We start from the raw sequence: 24,368 nt of genomic DNA on the forward strand, positions 1-24,368 counted from the left end.
ATGATCTGAGTAAAGGGGGAAAGTGAGGCATCAGGGGATGTGAGATTGGATGTGGGGATTAGCCTTACATCTCCATGAAGGTCCTGATTCTTCACGTTGTGAAAGGGCCAATTCAGGAGTTTTGGTTGAGAGACTGAACTTCCTGGTAATAAAGATACATCATACTCATAACATATGGTGGGCCAGTTAGGCTACTATTTAGAAATGGAAAAGGGACTTCAGAGAATTTAGTTGACATCTAGGTAGCAATCCTAGATTTGTATTACCTACAAATAAATAATCATTTCCTGAGAACCTGTTTAAGTAATTTAAGAAATGTTGTGGTTGATTGTTGAGGCATAACCCTATATCTGTGTATGTAATGCCCACTACAGAATGGCAGTGGCTATGCAAGGGTGTACACAAAAGCTGCTCAGATATTGTGTGTCCTTTAAGGCCTGCCACTCTTGCAGAAACTAATTGTGTAAGGTAACCATGGAGTGCAAGTTTCAGTGTGAATGGAGGTTTTCCCAAAATAAAAAATAGTATCTTAGTTTCTATGATACAATGCACCTTATCATGAAATGAACACTTCCTGCAAGCCAACCTCATTGTAAATCAAAACACCGGTAAAGAGATCATGAACACCGTCAGACAAAATTAATAGCACTGAGTATTAACAGAGGGGAAGAAGAAGTCAGTGTGGTAAAACTAGAATGCTGCAAAATTTATTAAAGAACTCAAAATCCAAGAACAGGAAGTCAAAAGGGGGAAAAAGAAGCCCAAAACAAACATGACAGACAGGAAAAGACAGAAGATGAAATACAGGGAAAGACAAGGTTATAAGTTGAGGAGTCAACTGCAGGCCTGGCACAGCATGCTTGATACTAGAAAAAACAGAGTGAAGAAATGCTTGAAAAAAAGGTTTAAGCAGAGTCCGAAGGGATTTCTCATACAGCATAACTCCTAGCCTAGGCTAGTTAGAGGCTTCCATGAAAGTACTTATTGGTTAGCCAAGCAAATGGTGTATTGTGAGGGCACAATAAACCAACATACAGGAGAACAGTGTTAAATACAGTATATTAAATGTAAATTCAAAATGACTTGAACTGGAAGTCTGGTTTCATGTTTTCAGACATTAGCATATATTTTATTCTAAATAACTCTGGAAAAGTCCTGCTCAGGGTTATATCAGTGTAAATCCTATTCACTCCAAAGGCGTCACTGAGGTTACACCAGATTGACACTGATTTAATGGAAACTAAATTCTGCACTGTGATAGCTTTGCTAACAGTGTTGGAGACGTTTAGGCTTGTTATAGGTACATTGGTGTGTCCAGTGGTGGTCATGTGGTGTCTTGTCATGTGCAACATGTAAATGGACACGGTGGTTTGTGTGTGTTTATGAAGAGAATTTTGCACTGACAATCCACCGCCTCCTCATGGGTGTGGAGCACAGTGCGTTGTGGGTACTACAAGACAAGTTCTACGAGCCTGATTCTGAGTGGTGTAAAGGGGCCTTAGGGTAAATGAGAACCAGGCCCAAATTTAAACGTGGAGGAGACTGAAGGACTGCAGCAGAAGCGGGTCTGATGGCCAGGGCACTCACAGCAGAGCTGCTCCTTTAGTTTAGTGACAGCGTTCTTGCCTAGAGAACTAATTTCCCTTCTGATCTGGGCCACTTCACCGGGAATAGTCCCTTAGAATATGTGCTAACTACTCGTAGTAAACGACCGGTTTGATCGTGTAGTTAGCTGTGGTGCTCTGAGTACCCTTCCCAGGCCTGAGGAAGAGCTCTGTGTAGCTCGTCTCTCTCACCAACAGAAGCTGGTCCAGGATATTACCTCCCCCACCTTGTCTCTCTCCTATCCTGAGACCGATACGGCTAAGCCTTGCCGTGATTCCCACCCAGACGTTTATTGGCAGGCCCCAATGAGCCCCATTGCTGCCAAGAAGCATGAGCTAGGAGAACCAGGAGCACTTACTCTACACATGGCCTGCAGCCGGGAGCACATAGTGGGCCAGGATTGGTTTCTATCCACCTTGGCCACAGCCTGCAGCTACAATGAGGGAGTCCAGCCCAGTGAGCTGTGCTTCCAGGCAGCAGCACAGATGGGGCCAGTGCCCTCTCCAGATGCCCTGGGACCCGTATGGTTGGGAAACAGTTTTGCCTCTGAGCAGTCTCCAGGTTGCACTCCAGCCTCTCCTGAGGCCGCAACCCTTCTCCCACCTGAGGGCAGTATGTGGGGCAAGCACTATGAGGGGGAGATTTTCTCCTCCTGTGGGCTCAGCCATGGGAAGAGAGCAGTGCAATGCCTGGGCTAGATTCAGCCAGCTTTTGAGTATGTTACACATGTCACGGCACTGATATGTGCCGGGGAAGGAAGGGGACTGTGGCTGCTCCTTGTGCCTGCAGTCACCTCCGCTAAGAGGGCATGCAATCAACTGGAGAGAGGCCATTGCCAGGTTAGCTGGGAGATTCACTGATTTCATGAATCCATTGCTAGTGGGACCCCTATGGAACTCCAAGCACAATTTATACCCCAAAACACCAACCCCCTTGGGGTGCTGCCCTATCCTTAGACTGCCACCTACCCCCTCCTGCGCAGTGAGTCCCCCTAGGGCACAAAGGCCTCCAGGGGCGCAGAGAAGTTCAACTGGCAGCTCCCAGAGCCAGCGCATGGTTTGCATATTGGATAGAGTGTGTGTGTTTGTATAGAAATGTTAGTACTGCACATGTCGTCCTGGATATTACAGGCCATGCTAAGCTCTCCCATGTGAGCTTTATGAGAGCAAACACTTAACACTCCAGGCTTTGCATTCTGCAGCCGGTGTGATCTGTGTAACCTGCTTCTCTTGCCATAATTTAAATGGAGTATGGCGTGAGAGGCAGGCAAATGAAATACTGCAGAAGGGAAGAGAGAGACAGTGCTTGGCTCTTCACAGCAATGCAGGTCACAAAGCCTTCCTACCCACTAGCAGCGGCCCATCACAACTGTAGTCTCTGCACCCAAGGGGGTGGGTGGGAAGGGTCAGGTCACAAGCCTGTTTCCCCAACGCCAGCCTGCAGAATGGCACAGGTAGAGCTGGGAAAACAAGCTGCATGAACCAGCTGTGAATGTTCTGAACCACAATCCATGCTTATTCAAGCCAGTGCTCAGCGTCACACTCAGAGAGAGGGCATGGGACAACAGAGATCTTTCTTGGTCAATAACACATGTGAAGATTTACCAAACACAGGCCAGATTCCTCAGCTGGTTAAACTGGTGTAGCTCCACTGACTTGAATGGAGTGACAGTGAGACATTGACCTGTCTTTCAGATTCATCAGTTTGATTGGTATAACATTTACAGATGCATTTAATAATATTTTGTAGAACAACAACTACAGTGTTGACGTGTTTTTTTAAAATAACGTGGAAGACGTTCAAAACAGCCTTGGGAAAAGTCCTTAGAGAAATATATGTGCAATGTGAATTTACAGATGTTTTTTCCTACTGACTGTTAAAAAATCCTTTATAGGTTTGTTAGTTCTTCCTCAAGAATGCTAGGATAATGTAAATCACCATTACCCTTAAATCATAATAGTGAAATATGTGTCTGTCATTAATTACAAATTGCCCTAAACTACTCATAATTACTAATGTATATGGATTTAATTTAAGTTTGGGCTGTAACAGCCATTTGTGAAAATTTCAAAGAAAGACTCATATCTCAAGTAGGAGTCTGAAGTGCTTTAAAAAGCTCTTTCCTTATAGAGGTTTGTATATGAGCTAAAGTCTGCAAGTGAGTCTGTGTGGGATTTTAGCAAATAATTCACCAGACATTATTTTAGTAATAGAGTTTCTTCTACTACAGCACAGTACTAGTGCCAGTCTTGTAAAGGTATTTAAGTGCCAATGAGAGTTAGGCACCTAAATACCTTTTAAAAATCCGGCCCTTGCAGAATATTTTGCTTTGATTTTTTTTCTTCAAATTTATAATGGTGAGCACTCCACACACTATTTCCGTGGCTAGGAATGAATTATATTTAATCCAGGCAATTTTAATAGTAATCAAAATTAATTCTCTTTTGCAAATAATGAAAAAAACAATTTGTATAGTTCATATTTTGTAAAGAACTTTAGGAAATTCCAAATTATAATGAATTAAATCAAATGTAGCTTCATTTTAATAATTCAGCCAGTTCAAGAAATGTTTCACCTCCTGCAAAACATTAGTCATATGAGCAAGGACTGCTCATTTAAAGGGTTGGTAATATCAGGCTCTAATCCTTATATTTACTGCACTGTAGTGAAAACGGTACCTATTGTCAGTGCTTTTGCCCTTGCATAGTTTGGATTTATTATTGGATAGACTGAGCCCATTTTGTAAACTTGAGTATCTTGTAAACTTACTCAAGTATCTAAATACCTATTGCAGGCAATTAAGTGCTGATTTAGGCACCTAAATATGGACTTAGTCACTCAATTTTACTTGGAAAACTGAGCTCAATATTGCTTATTTTGTTGCAGAATTTAAGTGGCTACATTATCTTCTTGTCTTTTTTTAAAGACAGTCTATTAGCCACTTTGCTTAATTAATTCAGTGGGCGTTTCCAAAACCCAGCCACACCAAAAGATCATAACTAATGCTAATGTAACAAGTGTTCAAAGCCATCTGGCAGAAAAGTCCAGTATGGCGACTTCAAGGCTAATGCATATGAAGTCTGGAGATTTAAAGTATCCTATGTTAATTAACATTCTAGTGAGTTAATCACAACTAGGATGTCAACAAAGGTTATTGTTATAGCTGTATGATCCCTTCTAAAGCATAAAGAAATTGGTTAGAAATTGAAGGAGGGGGAAAAAAGGTTTTAATCTCTCAGGCTCTAAAATCTGCAGGCTAAAAGGAATGATTGGTTCATACCCATAAATTCAATCCCAAGATGCTCTGCCAATGCAGAAAGTTGACAAAAAAGAAAGAAAAGGGAAAAAGTTTCAGAAAAGAGCAATACACCGTACTCAAAAACAAATTACACATGAATATTACGGCTGTTCTGTGTCTGCACACTGAAACAGGACGAGTGGCGTGTGGTTAATGGGGCAGTGCTCAGATAAGCGTCTGTAAGCTCGTGTGTCAATAACGGTTGATTTAAAGGTGTTACACACCAGAATGGGAATATGGCATTTGCACTGGCACAATGCAGTGAACACAGCAGTTAACCCTTAAAGATCTTACTGAGAGGTAATGGAAATGTGGCTAGCGGCTGACGCTTGAAATAGTTTATTTTTAATAACTGACAATTATAGTCTATGGAGTCCTTACATCGAGCTGAATTACCCCTGCCGGAGACAGGATTTAGGGGGTGCTTACCCCTGGTTTCTGAAAAAGGTGATTCCGGTGGGAGACTCTACCATTCTTGTTATTTAGGGGCAACTTCATTCTGGCCATTACTGTTTTGTTTGATGGGAACAGATATCTGCAGCAGAACGGGCCCTCGTCAGCTTCTCAGATGCCTTGAATCAGCACAGCTCCAGTGACTGCAATGGTGTTCCACGCCCATTTACACTAGCTGAAGATCTGACCCATTGTTCTTAGGCCATGCAGCCCCTGCAGAATCCTCCCTTGATGGCCGGCCATGCGTCCAAAGGAAAAACCCAGTCTTGCAGCAGGATGTTTGTGTGTGGGGGTGGGGGAGCTGTCACTCTGATCAAATCAATGGTCTAATCTGGCATTCCACAGCCAGCACCAGTGGGGAATGCAGATTTTCCCATGGCTGCGTATTCTGGGAGACCCATGTAATTTCCATGGGTGGAGGAGATTGTTTTCTTCTGGATAGAGCCCACTTCCCTTTGCAGAACTAAAAAATGCTGGATAAAATCCTAGCTCCATTGACATCAATGGCAAAATTCCAATGGACTTCAATGGGTTCACGATTTCACTACTCTGTGCTTTGGCTAACTGGGTTGCATAACAAAGTTATCCATCCAAATCCAACAAGTATAGATTTATCTTCCCATTGGGTGACACTTAAACCAGATTAGCTTTCGCTTCCTATGTTTTTGTTTATTATGAAATTTAGAACCTGACCCTAATTTTCTACGGAAGTAGATATTCAATTAGCTTACCCAGGTTGGGGAGAGTGAAGTGCACAATTCTTTCCTTGCCTATCAGTAACATTTTAAGGGTTAACTAAACTGGAATCCATCCAGATTTCTTTCTTAGGAGCCGGTACTACATGCCTAGGTGAACACTGCTAACAATACACATTAGTTGCATAGAAAGCTTGGTTGAATCTTCAATAAAATTAGTGACATGCTCATGCATATATATTACCGTATTTATGTTATTTTATAGGTAAGACTGCTAGTCTGGCTCTAATTTAATTTGAACAGAAGTCATTCATATCATGCAGCTTCTTTTTCAAATAATTCAGTGGAAATTGGTCCTTAAAACAGGAACATACTCTGACCATAAGCCCTAAAAAGAAACCATGCTGAGGAAACATGCAGCGCTCATTCTGATCCTAGACGGCATAAGACTCTAATTTATCTTTGCTATTCGGAGCTCCATTCTCTTGTTTTGATTAAAAGAAAGCAGAGCACCCCAAAACTTTTCATTTAATAAAGCGTTTATTACATTGTATCCATTCCCATTTCATGTTGTTGTCTCATATTCGCCATATGCAATATGCTTCCTGTAGAATGTCTGCCCATGTGTTTTAAAAAGAAACACAAAGATTATTTTAAATAATTAAGTACCATTGTGGATGTGATTTCATGTTGGGCAAACTTTAAAACGCATTGTTTAAGGGTAAAATTTTCAAAAGTGACTTAGGAGGGTAAAACTCATTTTCAAAAGTGACTTAGGGCCAGATTATTATATATTATTAATATATTTAAGTGTCTAGCTCCCATGGATTTTAATGGGAGTTAGGTGCCTAAATACCTTTAAAAATCTGGGCCATAGGCACTTAGTAGCCTCGGTCCCATTGAATCTCAATGGGACTTAAACTCCTAAATTGCTTTTGAAAATGTATGTTCTTAAGGCATTTTTGAAAATGTTACCCCAAGTCTAATTTAAACTTGAGAAGACAATAAATGTTCATTTTTGAGTGATCCTCCCCATCATATAAACGACATATAGTTTTATACTCTCCAGAGCACTGGTTAGGCAATTTAGATTGAAAAAAAATGCGGCCTTTGACTTTAATCTTGGGAGGAGGAGAAGGATAAAATTTTCAAATGCGCCTAAATCACTTAGGAGCCTGAGTACCATGAAATGTCTGCAGGACGTAGGCGCCTACATAACCTAACCACTTTTGAAAATTTTACCTGGAAACGTCTAATACATCTGTAGCCAGGGATCTATTTTGGAATTTTGTATGAGTTTAGAGTAAATCTGCCAACTGTAAATTTCAAAACCTAAAATATAATGTATGTGTAAAAACTGAAAAGTGAGGGAGTTACTGTACAGCCATCAGCAATTCCAGTGAGAGCTGGAGCTGTCACTAGAGTATGTCAGAACTTAATCAAACCTTGCCCATCGTCCCCTGTAACTTATTGGCCAGACAAATCTCAAGTTTACATGACAGAAGAGTCTCATAATTTTCACGATAAATTATTCAACCATGAAAAAAAATGATCACCAAGCCTGGTAAGGCTAAAATTGACCAAATTTAATAAGTGATGTGAATTGCAGGTCTTGCCTTCAGGAATACAGGTTTCTTTCCCACATTTAGTCCCTTCTGCCCCTCTAATGCATTTTATGTGAGTGTGTGTATATGTACACATACACACAAATCATATATACCCACCCCCCCCATGCAGACGTACCATACAATCTACTGAGAGACTCACAGTTAAACTGACAGCCTGGCATGGGGTCCTCAGGCCACCAGGGACAGGATAAAAGGAGAAGATGCTTACCTGTGCTTATGCTCTAGAACTACCTGTTCCATGCTGACTGGTCACTGTGGATGTAACCTGAATCCCTGGGGAAAATATGTACACTAGTTCTGCACATGTTCCCCTCAGACCTTCTCCTGACCTCCAGAAATGAACCCCCTCCCCACCTGGCATGGCAGAAGAAGAGAGTAGATTGTACTTGGGTTTTGCCGCTAGAGACTCAATTAAAGGATGCTGTAGGGACCCCCAGATTTTTCACAGGTTCATAGATTCCAAGTCCAGAAGGGACCAATGTGATCATCTACTCTGATCTCCTGGCCACAGAACTTCTCCAAACTAATCCCTAGAGCAGATCTTTTAGAAAAAACAGCCAGTCTCTGCTTGAACCAGATCTGGGAGATAGTACACATGCAACAGTCATTAACTGTCAGTTTTATAACAAATTGTGCATCTTATTCCCCTTCCCTCACGATGGTAGGAAATTTTGCCCACTTGCAATCCTGATGGTAAATATTGCAATACAGGAAACCTGTCAATTGTCATGTCGCAGTGCAAGGCCCTTTAACCACGATAGAACATGCTCATGAAGCTGGAAGCGAATGACCTTGCCAATCTCCATGGTGTAAAATGCTTCTGCAATGTTTTCCCCTCTACTTAAAGGAAGGAAAAACTATTTATATGGGGGAAGTTGCCTTAACTAAGATACCTATTAAAAATACCTCTCTTTTCAGCGCAGTATGAGGAGTACAATATTCTTACAGAGATATATTTTTGTTTGAACACCTGCATATGCTGGGTCAAATCCAGGGCTCCTTACCTACACAACCTCTCATTGGGGTATGCGGTGTACACTTAGGATGGGATTTTCAAAAGCACTCAGCATTGGCTTCGCTCTGCTCCCACTGACTGTCGAACTCCCACTGACTGCAGCAGCAGCAGAACGAGGCCAATGCTTTTAAATATCCCACCCTTTAAGCTGAATATTAACGACAGAAAAATGACATTAGGATTTTAATAGCTAATCCAAGGGTCTTTGTATGGAGCCACGTTGAACCATCCGCTTCAAAGCAAACATGCCTCTTGAAATCAATGAGGAGTTCTGCATGAAACTGGATGGTGCAATCTAGCTCCCATTTTTTTTTCTTTTTCTATTGGTGCTTGCTTTGTTTAACATCTGATTTGCTCTATGAGCTTACCTGACTAAACTTAATTAAATCAATTGCTCAGTATGTGGGGTACAGCATAAGCTCTTGCCTTTCAGCCCCAGATATAATGTTAGAATGATTCTATGGATCAAGCAACGTTCTCTTTTTAATTGTATGGCTTGACCTATGCTTGGCTGTAAAACAAAAGTCATAGAAATGCTTCTTTATTGATTTTTCTGGTTACATTGAAATGTGCTCTCCCTGGACTCCTTCCAGAAGTGTCATTTTAAGATTTGTAGCATCTTAAGAAATGCCACTTTATGCTTCAGATCTATTGTATATAGAAAATGCTAGAATAAAATAGAATACGCTGGATTTTCAAAGTAGTCCAAGGTAGGTAGATAGGTGCTCTACACCCACTGAATTTCAATGGGGTTGTCAAAAATACCTCAGTGATTTAAAGACAGGTGTTCCATTGACTTCTAAAAGGCTTGTACTCCTCAGTCCCTCGGAGTGTGTCTGCACAGCAAAAAAGCCCCACAACAGTAAGTCTCAGAGTCCGGGTGAATTAACTTGTGGTCGTGCTGTGGGGGCTAAAAATTGCAGTGTAGATGTTTGGGCTCAGGGCTCAGAGACCCTCCCCCATTGCCGGATTTCAGAGCTCCAGCCCGAGTGGGAAGGAAACATTGCTATTTTCAGCTCTGGAGCACAAGACCCACAAGCCCGAGTCAGTTGACCTGAGCTCTGAGACTCGCGGCCTCTGGGTTTTTTTTTGCAGTGTAGACGTACCATATCCGTAGGTGCCTAATCCCCCCAGGGAGTTTTGAGGATCTGGATGTTAGGTGCTTTTGAAAATCATGGCCTGGGCACCCAAAGACTTGTTTAAAAATCCCAAGCATAGGTAGAAAAATTAAAAACAAATGAGAAAAAACCCTAAATATATAGTTTTCTGGGTGGAAAAAATTGATTTGTGGTTCATGTCTGAGTCTCCATTTGAATTAATTTGGGAAAAGTGTGATTTAGCCTTTGCGCTACTTTTATTTAAATAAATGTTCTAACACTTGTTAAAAGCACAGAACATTTGGCTTTCAAAATAATAAATTCATATTCATAATTACAAATCTGATACTCAGGTAACAAAAGCACCGCACAGCCTAGAAAGGTATTTTAGCTTTTTGGTTGATACATATAAGAGGCATTTTAAAAATAATTCACACTAATCAACCTTTAAAAACGCAGTATAAAATAAATACTAGAATGCTATGCAGTCGAATCACCTGCCATTGTCCTGGGGATTTGCCAGGGTAACTCCCATGATAGACAATATGAATGATGTACGTACATTCTTTGTCCACTGATGTAAGAGAAGACCTATGTCTCTATTAGGGCTCCAAAATGTCCAGTGTGTGCTAACAGCTTTTTAGCCTGTGTACTAATGGAAATCTAAACTGAGCAATCATGCAGTCTCTGAACTCTTTCAATGCTAGTGAGTGATCCATCAAAAATAGTTCATATAGAACTGCCTTTACATCATAATGCAGTGGGACGCCAGCAAAAATTAATTATGAATAGTGAATGTGCATTAAAAATGTAAACCCCAGGCAATTTCCCTCTATTTTACATCTGACTTGGTTATATCTGAAGGCACAAAATAAATATGCAACATACTTTGCACTTTCTCACTATTAAATAATAATTAATAGTTAACAAGACCCTCCAAGAGGAAGCTTATGAAACTATGTCTCTAAGGCCCCAATCCTACAGTGTCCAAAGGAGACATTTCTTCAGCCATTTAATCTGGCTCTGAAATATTTGATCTTTTCCACCTGTCCCCCATAAATAAGAAATGTCAAGCATCATCATTTATGTCCCTTTCCCCCCTTCTCTTTCTTCATGTAATTTTCTTCCTACTGAAATGTAAAATGTTTGGATAATAAAGGGAAAAAAGCCCTCACTCCTGTTTGAGTGTGTTCATTTGATACACCTGGAGTATGTAAATTGCCTTTACCTTTTATTTTCCAAGGCAATTTATGTATATCCCTTTTATTCAGAAGGTTACTATCTTTATAAAGATTTTATAAAGCGATTGCTGTTTTAGTGCTGGGATTTATTTCTTTTAGCAAATAAAAAGTGAGACTTTTAAATGTATCTTTGTACTTCTTGTCAGCTACAACTCCATAGGACATCATTCAATATTAATTTCAGAATGCTCCTACGTCTCAAATGCCCAAACATCCATGCCAACAAATCCAACAGAGTACTGCAATTGCTTTTGTTATCATTTTCATGCAACAGGCAGAGGCAATCAATATTAGGCCTAAGGCAATAAATCTAGTTACAGGTAAAAAAAAAAAAATCTGAGGAAAGATGCAGCGACAAAAAAGCAACACTGACTGAGCATGCTCCTATTGAGGCAGAGACAGAAAGGAAGTGGACGTACTGTAGAAGCTGGCCATTACGTAGTTTTGGCAGCGATCACCAGTAAATTCATTTGGGCACCTGAGAGGAAAAACAAAAAAATGGTAGAGAAAACAGAGAAAAGAGAAGAGGTGAATATACACTAAGAAAGAAGCTCCTTCAGTGTGAACTGATTTGACTTGGTGAGTTCACCTTCAGAAACTGAATCTTGGTTTAGCGTGTCAAAATGGCTCAAGATGTTGAGAGCAGCCCACTTGCTTTGCAGAAGCCCCAAACCAATCCAGATCACAGTATATTTCAGGATGCAAGAAATTCACCATTCCAAATTTCCAAATCGCTTTTGTAAAGTAGTGTTTGCAAGGCAGCTAGGAAATGAAATCTGTACAACATTCATCTCAGTCTACATATTCCTGTAGGGTAACAATTTACAGCATTTCACCAACCAAGAAAGTTGGCAGAGTGAAACAACAACAACAAAATTCTGCAGAGGATGAAAAGGATCCAGTTAAAAAAAAAGTCAAACAAACTAGTAACATTTTTGATGCTGATAATGCCATGGTGTACAGATTAAAGATTAAGAGAATCAAGCTATAATCAGAATCAAAGGATGCCAATTCCAGCTGAACTGTGAAAACACCAAGTAATAGTGATTGTGTTGCTGTAGTTGGGGAGAAAGCAAAGTTCAGATTATTTTAACATACTTTCTGGGTTTTGGATTTTCATGGGCAGAGTGTCAGTACATCTTGCTCCAGTGAATCCAGGTTGGCACCTAAAGGGCAAAAATGTGATAAGCAATAGAACACCAAAACCACTGAACTATCAGACTGGTAATTGCTTTCCTATGGAACATGGAGAGTCTCTACATGACTTCAGGGGCGTAGGGGGCAGAAACTAATGAAAAAGTATAATGAAAGAAAAAATGTGTCCTCGGAGAAGTATCATTGTATAAAATTTAAAAAAAAATTATTAGAGAAAATCTGTGGAGTTTTTAAAAAGTCAGCTCTAGTACAAATGGACTGCTCATTGTTCATTCCTGAGACACTGATTAGGGAGCCATACCAAATTCTTCCAATTAACAACATGGTGTTGGACAAGAATTTTACATCCTTGCCTTCAACAATCATGTATATTGCAGGACCTATGGAAATTCTATGGACTTTGGTATTTCTTTAATAGTTTTTCTTCAAGTTCATGCTTTTATTTATTATTTTTTTAAACACAGCTTTGTTCAAGGCAGCAGTTATGGTTAAACGTATCTGAGAAATGGAAAGGAGGTAGACCAAAAAACGACAAGCAGGGGGGTAGATATAAGTAGCCTCCTCTCATCTCTTCAGGCACATGGCGCACACATCAGAATGCTTGGAAAAATGCAATATGAATTCCACTTTGGTTGAATGAGGAACTTCTTTCTCCCATGTTGTCCATGACCACCTTTCTGCAGCCACAGCCAGCTTTAACTTCTTCCTCATTCTCCTTGACCTCAATGCAGCTTTTGACACTGTGCGGGACTTCATTGTGTAAGGCCGGCATAGCTACACAGGCTTCTCTGGTTTCCTTAGAACATGATTCTGGTGGTCTTCCTATGGAGTCCCACAGGGTTAAATTCCTGGCCATCTGCTTTTCTCCTGCCTACCCACTCCATTCTCAGTGCTCTATTAATTTATCTACCTTTTACCTTCATGCTAAATCAAGTCATGTTGACACATTTAAATTAAGTTCTATTTATGCTTTCTTCTGTTTGTTTCTAAAGCACTTCATGAGCTTGCTCCAGCCTGCTTCTCAGACCTGGTCTCTCTCTCTCTAATGCTGGCCTCCCAGTTGTATCTTTTTGCAACCTAAATTCAAGAGCATTCTGATCTGCAGCTGCATTCATCTAGAACAGTCTTCCTGTACCTCTTCAACCCCTATCAGGTTTTCAGTTGCACTGAAATCTCATTTCTCACTTGCCAAGCTTTTTAAAGTTCTCTCAACCTCTGCTCACTATTATCTGTAGCGTTAAGTAACAATAAGGATATTAACACACTGCACTTACATATTAGTTGTATTTTTTAACCTTGTAAAGTGTTTTGGAATTTCATACAGAACATACTATACAAGATAAGCAGTGTTAAATACAAATGGATGCATCTTTGTCCAGATGCATTGCACAAGATTTATTTTCTTTCAATACAGGTACATTTTGGGTGTCTGAAGAGGTTTTTTCTAAACTGATTGCTGTAGAGATGAATCTGTTTATCAAAGGAACAGATTTTAAGCTTTTCAAAGCAAGGATCCTGTCTTCTGATGTGTTTGTATAGCCCTAGCACATTAGGACCCTGATCCCAACAGGGATCCTTGAGCACTACCATAGATAAATACAATAAAGAATGAAATAATAAGGACAGAGGAAGGTTATGCCACTGGGCAGGGAAGAAGGTTGAATTTGGATTTGTATTAGCAAACTGGAAGAAACAAAACTGCAATAGATGTTTTATCCTGTTAATTTAATTCTTATTTTACACTAGGCTTATACTGTTAAGTACCCATCCTCGTAGTAGTAGTAATGATACCTTGCTCTTCTACAGTGCTTTTATCACTAAAGCTCAGACGAAGGGCCGCATGATGTTCATGCCTTCTCTGGATTCCCATCTCCTGACTCAGGCCAAACTTCAAATGACGTCTATGAGCGTTTTGCTGATTAAAAGTCTCAGGATCAGGCCCACAAATATGGGGTCCGCTTGCTCCTTATTCTGTTCCTGTTGTCAGCAATGGGTGCGGCTGCATTGGTGTTGGCAATAATTTACGCGCTAGTGCAGACGGCACTAAATCATTTCCAGTCTGGGCCAGGCTTCTTGACACAGCGCTGAAAACAGTTTAGCTGTGTTTATACTGACACTTAAAACTGTTGTCAACACCAGTGCAGTTGCCAACCATTGCAAACAAGGGATAAAGCCTGATCCAGTGTGGACAGGGGGTCAGATGACCATTTCCACTTCTGATTATTTGTGCATGTGAAAGGCATTTTATTGCAGACAACCAAAATTCAGTGCAGATTACAATTCTGCTTGTCAAGCTGTCTCCTCTGGATTATACATGTATGAACAGGCAATATTTGAAAGCACCTTCTTATACTGTAATTTCTACAACACTGTCACTGGTCATCACTCTCTTTTTTGGTTACCCATATAGCATTTTCAGTTCTTTCCTTTTCTATATATGGGCAGTGTCCACTCTCAGGGTACGTCTATACTTACCTCCGGGTTCGGCGGTAAGCAATCGATCTTCTGGGATCGATTTATCGCGTCTTGTCTAGACGCGATAAATCGATCCCGGAAGTGCTCGCCGTCGACACCGGTACTCCTGCTCCACGAGAGGAGTACGCGGAATCGACGGGGGAGCCTGCCTGCCGCGTGTGGACCCGCGGTAAGTACCTTGTAGTTCGAACTAAGATACTTCGACTTCAGCTATGTTATTCACGTAGCTGAAGTTGCATATCTTAGTTCGAACTGGGGGGTTAGTGTGGACCAGCCCTCAGTTACACCAGTGTAAATCAGAATACAGCCAACGAGGATAAGAGCTGCTCTGGATTTACCCTGGTATAACTGAGAAATTACTTTGGGCCTGTATCTTCTCTACTGGCTAATTAGAGGCTATACAAACTATTTATTAAATAAATTAAATGGCTTAAATCATCAGGACCACAGCTCTTTCTTTGATCAGATAAAAGAATAATGTCAAAAAGTTTTTCTAATCCCTGATGATTTCTGTGTTTAGTGGTTTTTAATTTTGAAAAAAGACTAGTCTCCATGTTTTGACTAACTGTACATATTAATAGAGAAGATCAAGAACGAGTCCTTTTACTATAAGCAAATATGTAGGACAGGTAGGTAGCACAGGACTATTTTATCATCATTTACATGAATCACTGTAAGAACTGTGCCTTTAACTGCTTAGTTCAGAATTGTGAACACTATCTTGCCTCTTGACCCACTCAGACTTGGCAAACCTTTCAGTTAGCACTGTAATAAGCTTCCCTTTCCCCCCCTCAATTAACAGTTTTCTGGATCAGCACATGAATTAATTCCTACTCTACCCATTCCATTTGCAAACAAGGATATAGAAAATTATAAAAATAAGAAATTCATTCTTTTGCTGTTAAGCAAGGTTAAGTAATGTCTATCTGCTAGAAAGAAGCACTGTTTTCAACCGCCGAAACTGTAGCATAAAATCACTTTTAGGGAAGAACAGCAGCAAAGGCAACACAAATTGTGTGGTGTGTTACTAAGGAAATATCAAATTAGCATAATCAAAAATGGGTTATGGAAAGACTGTTCAAAACAGGGCTTGCAAAAACATGAAGAATACTATATAGAGTCTTCTCCAAATAAGAGAGAGCTGCTAACCACTCTCCTTTTAACAACATTGTCAAAATATACCTCTACCCCAATATAACACGACCCGATATAACACAAATTTGGATATAACGCGGTAAAGCAGCGCTCCGGGGGGCGGGGCTGCGCACTCCGGCGGATCAAAGCAAGTTCAATATAACGCGGTTTCACCTATAACGCGTTAAGATTTTTTGGCTCCCGAGGACAGCGTTATATCGGGGTAGAGGTGTACCACATGGTCTGGCACTATTAGACTTTGGGTAAAATTTTCAAAAGCCTAAAGTGTGGGCTACACCTAAAAATTATATTGCCTTAGCTACATTGCTCAGGGCGGTGAAAAATGTTGCGTCCTGTGCAACATAGTTAGGTTGAACTAACGTCCATTATGGAAAAGGTTAGGTCAGCGGAAGAATTCTTCCATCACCCTAGCTACTGCCTCTTGGAGAGGTGGATTAACTACAGCGATGGAAAAAGCTGTTTCATCAATCCACAGTAAGGCGCTATAGCAGCACAGCTGTAGCCCTGTCGCTGTGATACTGTAGTATAAACATGAGTCCCATTTTCAGAAGTGATATCGGCACTTAGAAGCCTAAGTTTATGTCTGCACTGCAGTCAAAGGTGTGACTGCCGCTCGTAGACATACCAGCCTAGCTTTAATCTAGCTAGCATGCTAAAAATAGGAGCGAAGACCTGGCGGCACAGCTTCAGCATGGGCTGTACAAGGCTGCCTGGGACTGTAGGTGTCTACTCACATTGCTAGCCCATGCCAGGGTCTGTGCCAGCCTGTCTTCACTGCTATATTTAGCCAGACTACCCAGATGAAAGCCAGTGTGGGTATGCCTACTCCAGCTGCAATCGCATCTCCGACTGCAGAGAAGGCATGCCCTAAGTCTTACTGAAAGGAAACGCATACGTCTATACTGGAATAAAAGACCCATGACATGGATGTGGCTGGCTCAGGCTCACGGGGCTCGGGCTGTGGGGCTAAAAATTGCTGTGTAGATATTTGGGCTCAGGCTGGAGCCTGGGCTCTGGGACCCTTTCCCTTTGTGGAGTCCCAAGCCCTTAGCCTGAGCCCCGCAAACTCAAACCAGGTGGCCCTGGCCAGCCATGGGTGTTCAATTGCTGTGTAGACATATCCAATGAGGTGTAGGCTTCCGAGGCCCAGCTACTCAAAGGTGTGTAGGCATCTAGCTCCCATGGGAGTTATGCACCTAAATATCTCTGAGGACCTGGGCCCAAGTGCCAAAATCACTTTTCAAAATGACTCCTTTCTCATTTAGGTACTTTACAAAGTTTTACCCAATGTCTCTTTAAAAACCCCTCCAAACCCTCTTTTTTAGACTGAGATTATTCTATTTAGTCCAGGCTTGTAATTAGATTACACAAAAGAGAAATGTATACAACACTGTACCACTGTAGATGTCGCTCTACGCAACATTTCAGGCACAGTCCATTGTAGATATGTACACATCTCAGAAATAAATCCAGGTAACTAGCAAACATCTCTAAAACAATCATTTTGCTCAAAATTTCTACTAGTATCAGTGAAAGCAAAATGTGACACAGTGTTAATTATTACACCTTCAGTTTTTTGGAAATCACTTTTGATTGCACAACTTCTGACTTTAGCAATAGGAGACAGATTCACAGGGGCTTATATGACCAGAGACATTGCCTGGAAAATTCCATGGTGGTTGTGCATTGGAGTCACGTTTTTTGATTCGTGATAAAAACAATTTAGAACAATGAGACTCATGCTTTAAAAATTTTGTTTTTGCTCTCCACAGATGGAGCATATGGAAAATGTGAACTTGCTACCAAGGCAGAAACATGAAGAGCAAGTACCATCTTTCAAGTTTTCTGATTCCATTGGCACATTCTGGAAAAAGATTTGTTATCACAGTAGAAGGAAGCAATGTGTCCTTGACAGATATTTGTTTTAACAAACACTTTAAAATAGACATCCATATCTTTAACCATGCAAGAAAATAATGCTATTTTGTTTCTTCCGATTTGCAGTATGTACCCAATAAAACACAATTCAGATTCTCATGTGTCTGTATCGCAGAGACATTTGTCTTGTTTTGTTACAGTATAAACAGCTTCAGTGCTGGTAAATATCAAAGTGACATAGCAGAAGCATTGCAAACTAATTGTGAGCTTAGCTCTCCTTTATAGTGAGGTCCCTTTCCACCGCTTTAGTATAAATAAGAATCAAGCCCTGTGATTTTACATTGTAATGACTTCTCCAGATATTTCTTGTGCTACCCAGAAAAGTGCCCTGCACAAATTTTGGGGAGTTATTTTTGTTTTCATTCTGATTCTAGATTTAATAATTATTTCTTTTCTACATGGAAAAAAATCATTTAAGAGGGCCTGGGATATTTAACATAAAATAAAATTACAATAATAAAGAGCAAACACTGTCAGATCTGGCAATTTAAAAAAAATGGCCTGAGATACAGTGAAAAAGAAGTGACTCTAAATTCAACAGTGCAATACCAGTTAATAGTAAAAATGTTATGCACACAGCAAATGTGTTATGCGCACAGCCATTGGGCTGCTATGAAATGTTCTGAATGGGGTACGAGGAGGAAATGAAGAAGTGGAAGCACAGGAGCTGGTTTCTGGTAGGTTCCCAGAGGTGTAGTATTAAAATTGGGTCATCTTGCACTGCTTGGTTATGATGATCATGTAATTTTAGTACAATTGTCCAAAAACAAAGTTGGTACTTTTACATTAAAGAAAATGGTTATAAACAGCCATAGAATAAATAGTCATGATTCCAGCAGTCGGGGAATTTGTGAAAAAACAAATCTTGTTAATTGCAGGTAAGATCCATAGAAAACGGCGAAATTGAAGTGAACAGAAAGTGTTTCACTAGAGTGCAGCCGGTATTTCCTGGAAGCAACTCCTAACTTCTCCTTTCCATGTGAAAGCAAGGTGTCTCTCCACCCTCACTTTACATGATGTTGCAGAAGAGCAATTATTGGGTTTTGCAGTTATTGGGTTTTGATTTTTAGCCTTTATAAAAGACTGAAAATTCATGTGATTACACCAGATTGTGTATCTTATTGACTAGCTTCTGCTGCCTCTCTTGAAAAGGCCAATATTCTTACAGAGAAAAGTTCCCTTATGGTTCAATTCTGCAGGATACTGAATGCCACGTGTTGAAGTCAGTGAGAGTTTAGAGCACTCAGTTGCATCCGGCTCTGGTCTGTTATCAGCACCACTACAGCTCCGAAGGTACCTATCTGTTGTACAATGTGCTATAGCAAGATGCAAAGCTTCAGCCACAGCAACTGTATTTATACTGGATCTTCTGCAGAATAATGGGCTGATGTATGCTATGATTTGGGTTTGTCTGTGATAGCGAAACTAGGCCGTGATTCAAGAAGGGTGCTCAGGCACGCACTTCAAGGCTAAGCATGTGCTTGAGTGAATTCCTGAATACGGCTCAACGTCAGCACATTCTTAAGTGCTTTCCCGAATCAAGGCACTGCATCTAAAACACTGACATCCACTGATAAGTTCAGGTGGCAATCTACATTGCTCATTACAAAATAATGCATTTAACAAAGTAATAACTCCTGTTATTAATTTGACCTCATTAGACACGGTGACTTTGTAGTCACCTAACTTCAAAACAAAACAGCTTCTGGCAGCACTAAGTTTTCTAAATAATATTTTAATTGATCTTTAATAAGTCATTTATTTTACTACAACATGTTAATAAAAATGAACTCCTGTATGTGCTATACAGTATGTACTATATCTGACAGTTATTCCACAATGTATCTTTTCATTATCTGGGGGTATATTTAACCGGTGATATCTGTCCTCTAAGATCTAACAGCCAAGATTTCAAATAATAGTTATCTCAGGGTATCCAAATGCCAGCTGGGCACATAGCTCTGTCTGTATTATGAAACCATCTGTGGAGTTCTAATAACTATTGTGTGAGCTATCTATAGACTTGGCTTCATTGCAACGGTAAGTACACTTGAGTTATTCCACTAGTCTAGACTAGCCTCTCAAGTGAGACCAACCACACTGTGAAACAACACTCCAGCTACCCAGAGTGATGGGATTAGCAGCACAGTGACTGGATTAGCAGTTGATGAGTTGTTGTCACTTGAGCTATTGCATCTCCACTGCATAATTAGCTCAAGGCTGTCAAGCGGCTTCTCTGCTCTGGGCCAGAGCTAGCAAGATTAAAGCTAGTTTGGATATGTTTACATGAGCTGCAATCACACACTGTGACTGTAGTATCGACAAACTACTCAGGCTTCACCCCCTTCCCTCATTCTCCACCCCCCAGATAGGCTAGCTAGCTCGAATATAGAGCACCCCTTAATTTGAGCTAGAGATTCTGTGTGGGGGTGGGAGTCAGGTTAGGGGCAAAACTCAAGTTATACCTCGAGTTAACATTGCAATGAACACAAGCGCTGTTACACAGAGGTCATTCTCAATAGCTAGAGAGTTCTCTGCCACACAAAGGTGAAGATACATCTAATGCTTCTGTTAAATATCTGCTGGGCCGTTTGTGGGAGAAAGAACTGTTCAGATATTAAAGCAGTTACTTTGAGAAAAAGTACATGAGAAACATGATGGCTCCACTAAAATAAGCCAAAGGCTTCTTACCTGCACAAATATCTGGGGGGGTTTGGAAGGTCTTTGACCATGTAACACTCTCCCCCGTTGACACAGAAGGCTTTCTGCTTTATGTCACATTTTGTGAGATGACTTGTCCCAGTAGTCGATGTAGAAGTGGCTGGAAGAGAGAAAACACAATTCAGGATGGTTTGGTTCTTTCCAGAACAGTCTTTGGATTTGAATACAATTTAGGCATGTGTGTGGAAGAGATATGGGGTAGGGAAGAATTGGTGATTCTTGTGAGTTATCTGCTTGTGGCCTCCTAGAATTAATCTGAGCCATGGAAAACAATAGTTAGCCGAGGCAGTATTGTGCTGACCAATTTAAAGAGCACAAAGAGGGTTACAATCCTTAGACACGCTCCATGCACACAAACTGGGAGAGTTTAAAATTCCATACTGCAATCCATCAAGCACCTGTAAATTCTATCAGAGCTCAGGGACATTTAATTAAAAGGACTGTGTAATTTACATGTGAAATTATTTCAATTGCATTAAGCCTATTGTGATAAGATCTTCGGAGCAAGGACTGTCAGTCACTATATCTTTGTGAGGCCCTCGATTAGTTGTCCTCTAGGTGCTACCACAATATACATGTTAAATAATAAATATTAATAATACTACATAATGTGATATTATGACATTCCGGGATACAATCCAAACCAGTGAGGGGCTGGGTCACCTCTGCGCTGCACCCTTGGGTGCCTCACAATGCTTTGCTGATGTAGCTCCCAATGGGCTGCTCACAAACAGCCTTCAAGCACGCAGGTCATCCCCACCTGCCCCCCGCCCGTCTGTGTATAGTTGCAGCCTGCCAGCCACACATCAGTCACGTTCTGACTTCCACCACCTGGCTACCACTTGCAAGGTGACCTCAACATGCTTCCAGTCCTGGAATTTCCTCCAAAACCATGTGTTCTGCACTCTCCTACCCTCTCCAAGACAGTCCAGATAGATTAGGTCCGTTGCCCCTCTAAGAGGCTCAATATACAACAGTTTGCCACCCTAAATGGAGTTACCCACATAGTTCACAACATTGGTTGAAGAATAAAACAAGTTTATTTACCTACAAGAAGAGATGTTTCCCGTGAGTACAAGTATAAGGCATTAAAGTCAGAAACGGTTACAATAGAAATAAAGAGAAACTAGAGTGAGTTCAAGGTGAAGTCCTTTACCACAGGTTCCCATAGCATTGCTGACCAAACTCCCAGGTCAGGCCCAGTTCCCAAAGTCTACGAGCTGTTTAGACTTGGGGATTTCTAAGGGTTATCGTATTAATTGGTTTATATTTTGTAATTTTGTTTTAAAGTTACCTGATCCGAAACCATTCAGCTGTGCACACAGCTTGCTCATTCGTATAAACCTGAGTTCCTAACGCTGTTTCCCAGGGCCTCCCTCCCTCCTGCCTTCTATTTGTTGGCACCCACTTGTTACATCTTGGGTCCGGATCCTGATTGGGGCCCCGAGGTGCTAATGAAATGTGAACAATTAATAATAATAAATCCTGATAACAATCCATTCCTTTCCCCTTGCCCCTCAGTTAGACTCAGTTAAATGAAGGCCATATCAAGCCTGGGTAAATAGGTCATGTTTTAAAAGCCTTGGCTAACACGTTTTAACAGGATGTTTCACCGACTGTAGAGAGTGCGTCATGTCAGCTGGTTGTGGTCAACCCTATGGGGGTTGGCATGGCTGTAGTAGTCCAAAGACTCTGTCAAGTGTAAGGTTATGTCTACGTTGCACAGCCTACATCAGGATAGCCACCTAGTATAGATGCAGCACATGCCAACGGGAGTTTTTCTGCTAACGTAGGAACACCAGCTCCCCAAATGACATTGGCTATACTGACAGAAACATTCACATCCCTGACTGAAATTAGGGATGTAAATACCGTTTAAAAAGTTAACTGTTTAAATGATTAAAAGCATTTTGTTTAAATGGTTAACGGATTAAGAGGCTGGGCCTGCTCCGGCCAGGTGGCACTGCTCTGGACGCTTTGGCCAGGGGCCATGGCTGGGCCTGCTCCAGCTGGCACAGGGCCGCTGAGGTTAATGGTTAAGGCGGTTAACCGGTAAGACTGATGCTTACTGGTTCACCGGTTAACATTTTACATCCCTAACTGAAATAGCTACACTGGTATAAGTTTTAAGTGTAGACCAAGCTTACGTTGAAGTGAATGTGGCTCTCGGTAGGTGATACATACATGCTGATGGGACTGGAAGGTGTAACTTACACTACTAGCTTAGACTCCCTTCTGAATTTAGTTCAACCTATGTAGCTTGAATGCATATTGCCCTCCTTTTAGCCCCTTTAAAACATTTCTTCCTGAAAGTAAGACCATTGTTCTGAAGACATCCTATGGTTCAAAAATCTAATGCATTAATTTGAAATGAAAAGCAATATTGTCTGCCTGAACTCCTGCCGGCAAAGCTTATTACTACCACGAAGACTAATGGAATGTTTGAAATTGAATTATAAGGATAGTTGCAGAGAACGAGCCTGTAGCTATCTATAATTGCTCCGGTCATCCTGCTCGGCACTTTTTCTTTAAGCAGCAGCTAGATCAAAATTGATCATCATGGAGTTTGGAAGTAACCGTTAGTGCCCCGCTGATGTAAAGTGAACTTTGGATGGCTGCAGTGGCTCTGAACAAATTGCGAGAGATGGGAATATGTTGTCATTCTCAGACAAACCCCAGGATAGAAGGGATTTACATAGTTTTGCCAGGAGTTTTTTTTTTCTCCTCTCACTCTTAAGTTTGGCATGGTGTATCCTATAAATCTTACGCACGTTTTTTTCCTGCCTTTCTGATAGACTAGCACTGCAGTCTCAATCCACCTCTGTCCTCAGTCAGTTAGTTCTGGAGACAGCTTGTCTTTGATGCATAATTTTTGGTGGATAAACCAGTATTAACTCTATCCGCTGCATGTCTATTTTGCAAATTAAATTAAAAAAGCACCAAAATCTTGGTGTTAGGTTTCCCTTAAACCCACATGGCGGAAGAAATGTTGAGTTCTGGAGCAGGTGGTCCTCAGAGCAGATTTCACTCAATCCGTAACTAGCCCCATAGCTCTTGCCTTCCGTAACTCATAAAGTTCTCAGAGGGGGCCCTGAGGGCCTGAGTTATTTTACAATGTATTGACAAGGAGCTGCAGCAGAAAGGCATAGCACAGCAGTAGCTAACATATTCCTCTGTTACGTATTTAATTATCTAGCCAAAATTTTTACCCTAATTTCATTTCTATTTTATAAGCCCATATTAAATAGGCACGAGTGATATGCAAATCTATTTACATGATCCACTTTTCCTAATTTCCTTAAAGGATAAACCACAAATCATAAAACAATTTATAAACATCAGGCATAAGCAGGCATTTTAAAATACTGGATGTTCCATTTTCTTTTTTCATGACTGCAAGCAACATTTTCTTTACTAAACAACTGGTCGTAGCAGAAATGACACGGAACATTCTCATTAACGCAAATATTCGCAAGGCAATGAAAGGCAATGAAATCTCTTCCCTTCTCAGGGAACTACTCGAGCACAATCAGAAGACTAGAGAGGTATCCTAGATACTATCTTTCTCAAAATCATAGACGTTTTAGACACATTTAATAACTGTTCTCTAAAAAATGCTTCACACTCCACCCCAAAACCTCAGGGAAGCCCAATCTCTTAATTAAGCTTTAGCACAATTTCACATCAGACAGTCATTGCAAAGTCATGGCAATTTTTTGCTTACCTGGGAGATCTCTAACCTTTCTGTGTCTTGAAACATGGAAATGCATGCTAGTTTGGATTCTCTCTCCCCCCTTTCTCCAAAATGGAACTCTACAGTAAATAATAATGTTGCTACAGCTTTAGTACACATGGATCCTTTATAAGTGCCTATGAGTCAATCTGCTACCAC

General features: G+C 40.8%; 1 protein-coding gene across 2 annotated transcripts in view; it reads right to left on the bottom strand.

The window, feature by feature from the left end:
* Window positions 1-24,368, bottom strand: part of NRG1 (neuregulin 1) — a 132,552-nt gene that overhangs the window by 16,537 nt on the left and 91,647 nt on the right. Inside the window, exons 2-4 of one of the 2 annotated variants that reach the window (XM_065406979.1) lie at window positions 20,447-20,576; window positions 11,452-11,510; window positions 4,886-4,909 (exon numbers count right to left, since the gene is read on the bottom strand). In XM_065406979.1, coding sequence (XP_065263051.1) covers window positions 4,886-4,909; window positions 11,452-11,510; window positions 20,447-20,576 — 213 coding nt within the window. The remainder of the gene's footprint in view (window positions 1-4,885; window positions 4,910-11,451; window positions 11,511-20,446; window positions 20,577-24,368) is intronic. The other variant, XM_065406980.1, reaches the window with a different exon arrangement.

This window comes from Emys orbicularis, chromosome 6 (genome assembly GCF_028017835.1).
Source record: "Emys orbicularis isolate rEmyOrb1 chromosome 6, rEmyOrb1.hap1, whole genome shotgun sequence".
NCBI classification, from domain to species: Eukaryota; Metazoa; Chordata; order Testudines; family Emydidae; genus Emys; species Emys orbicularis.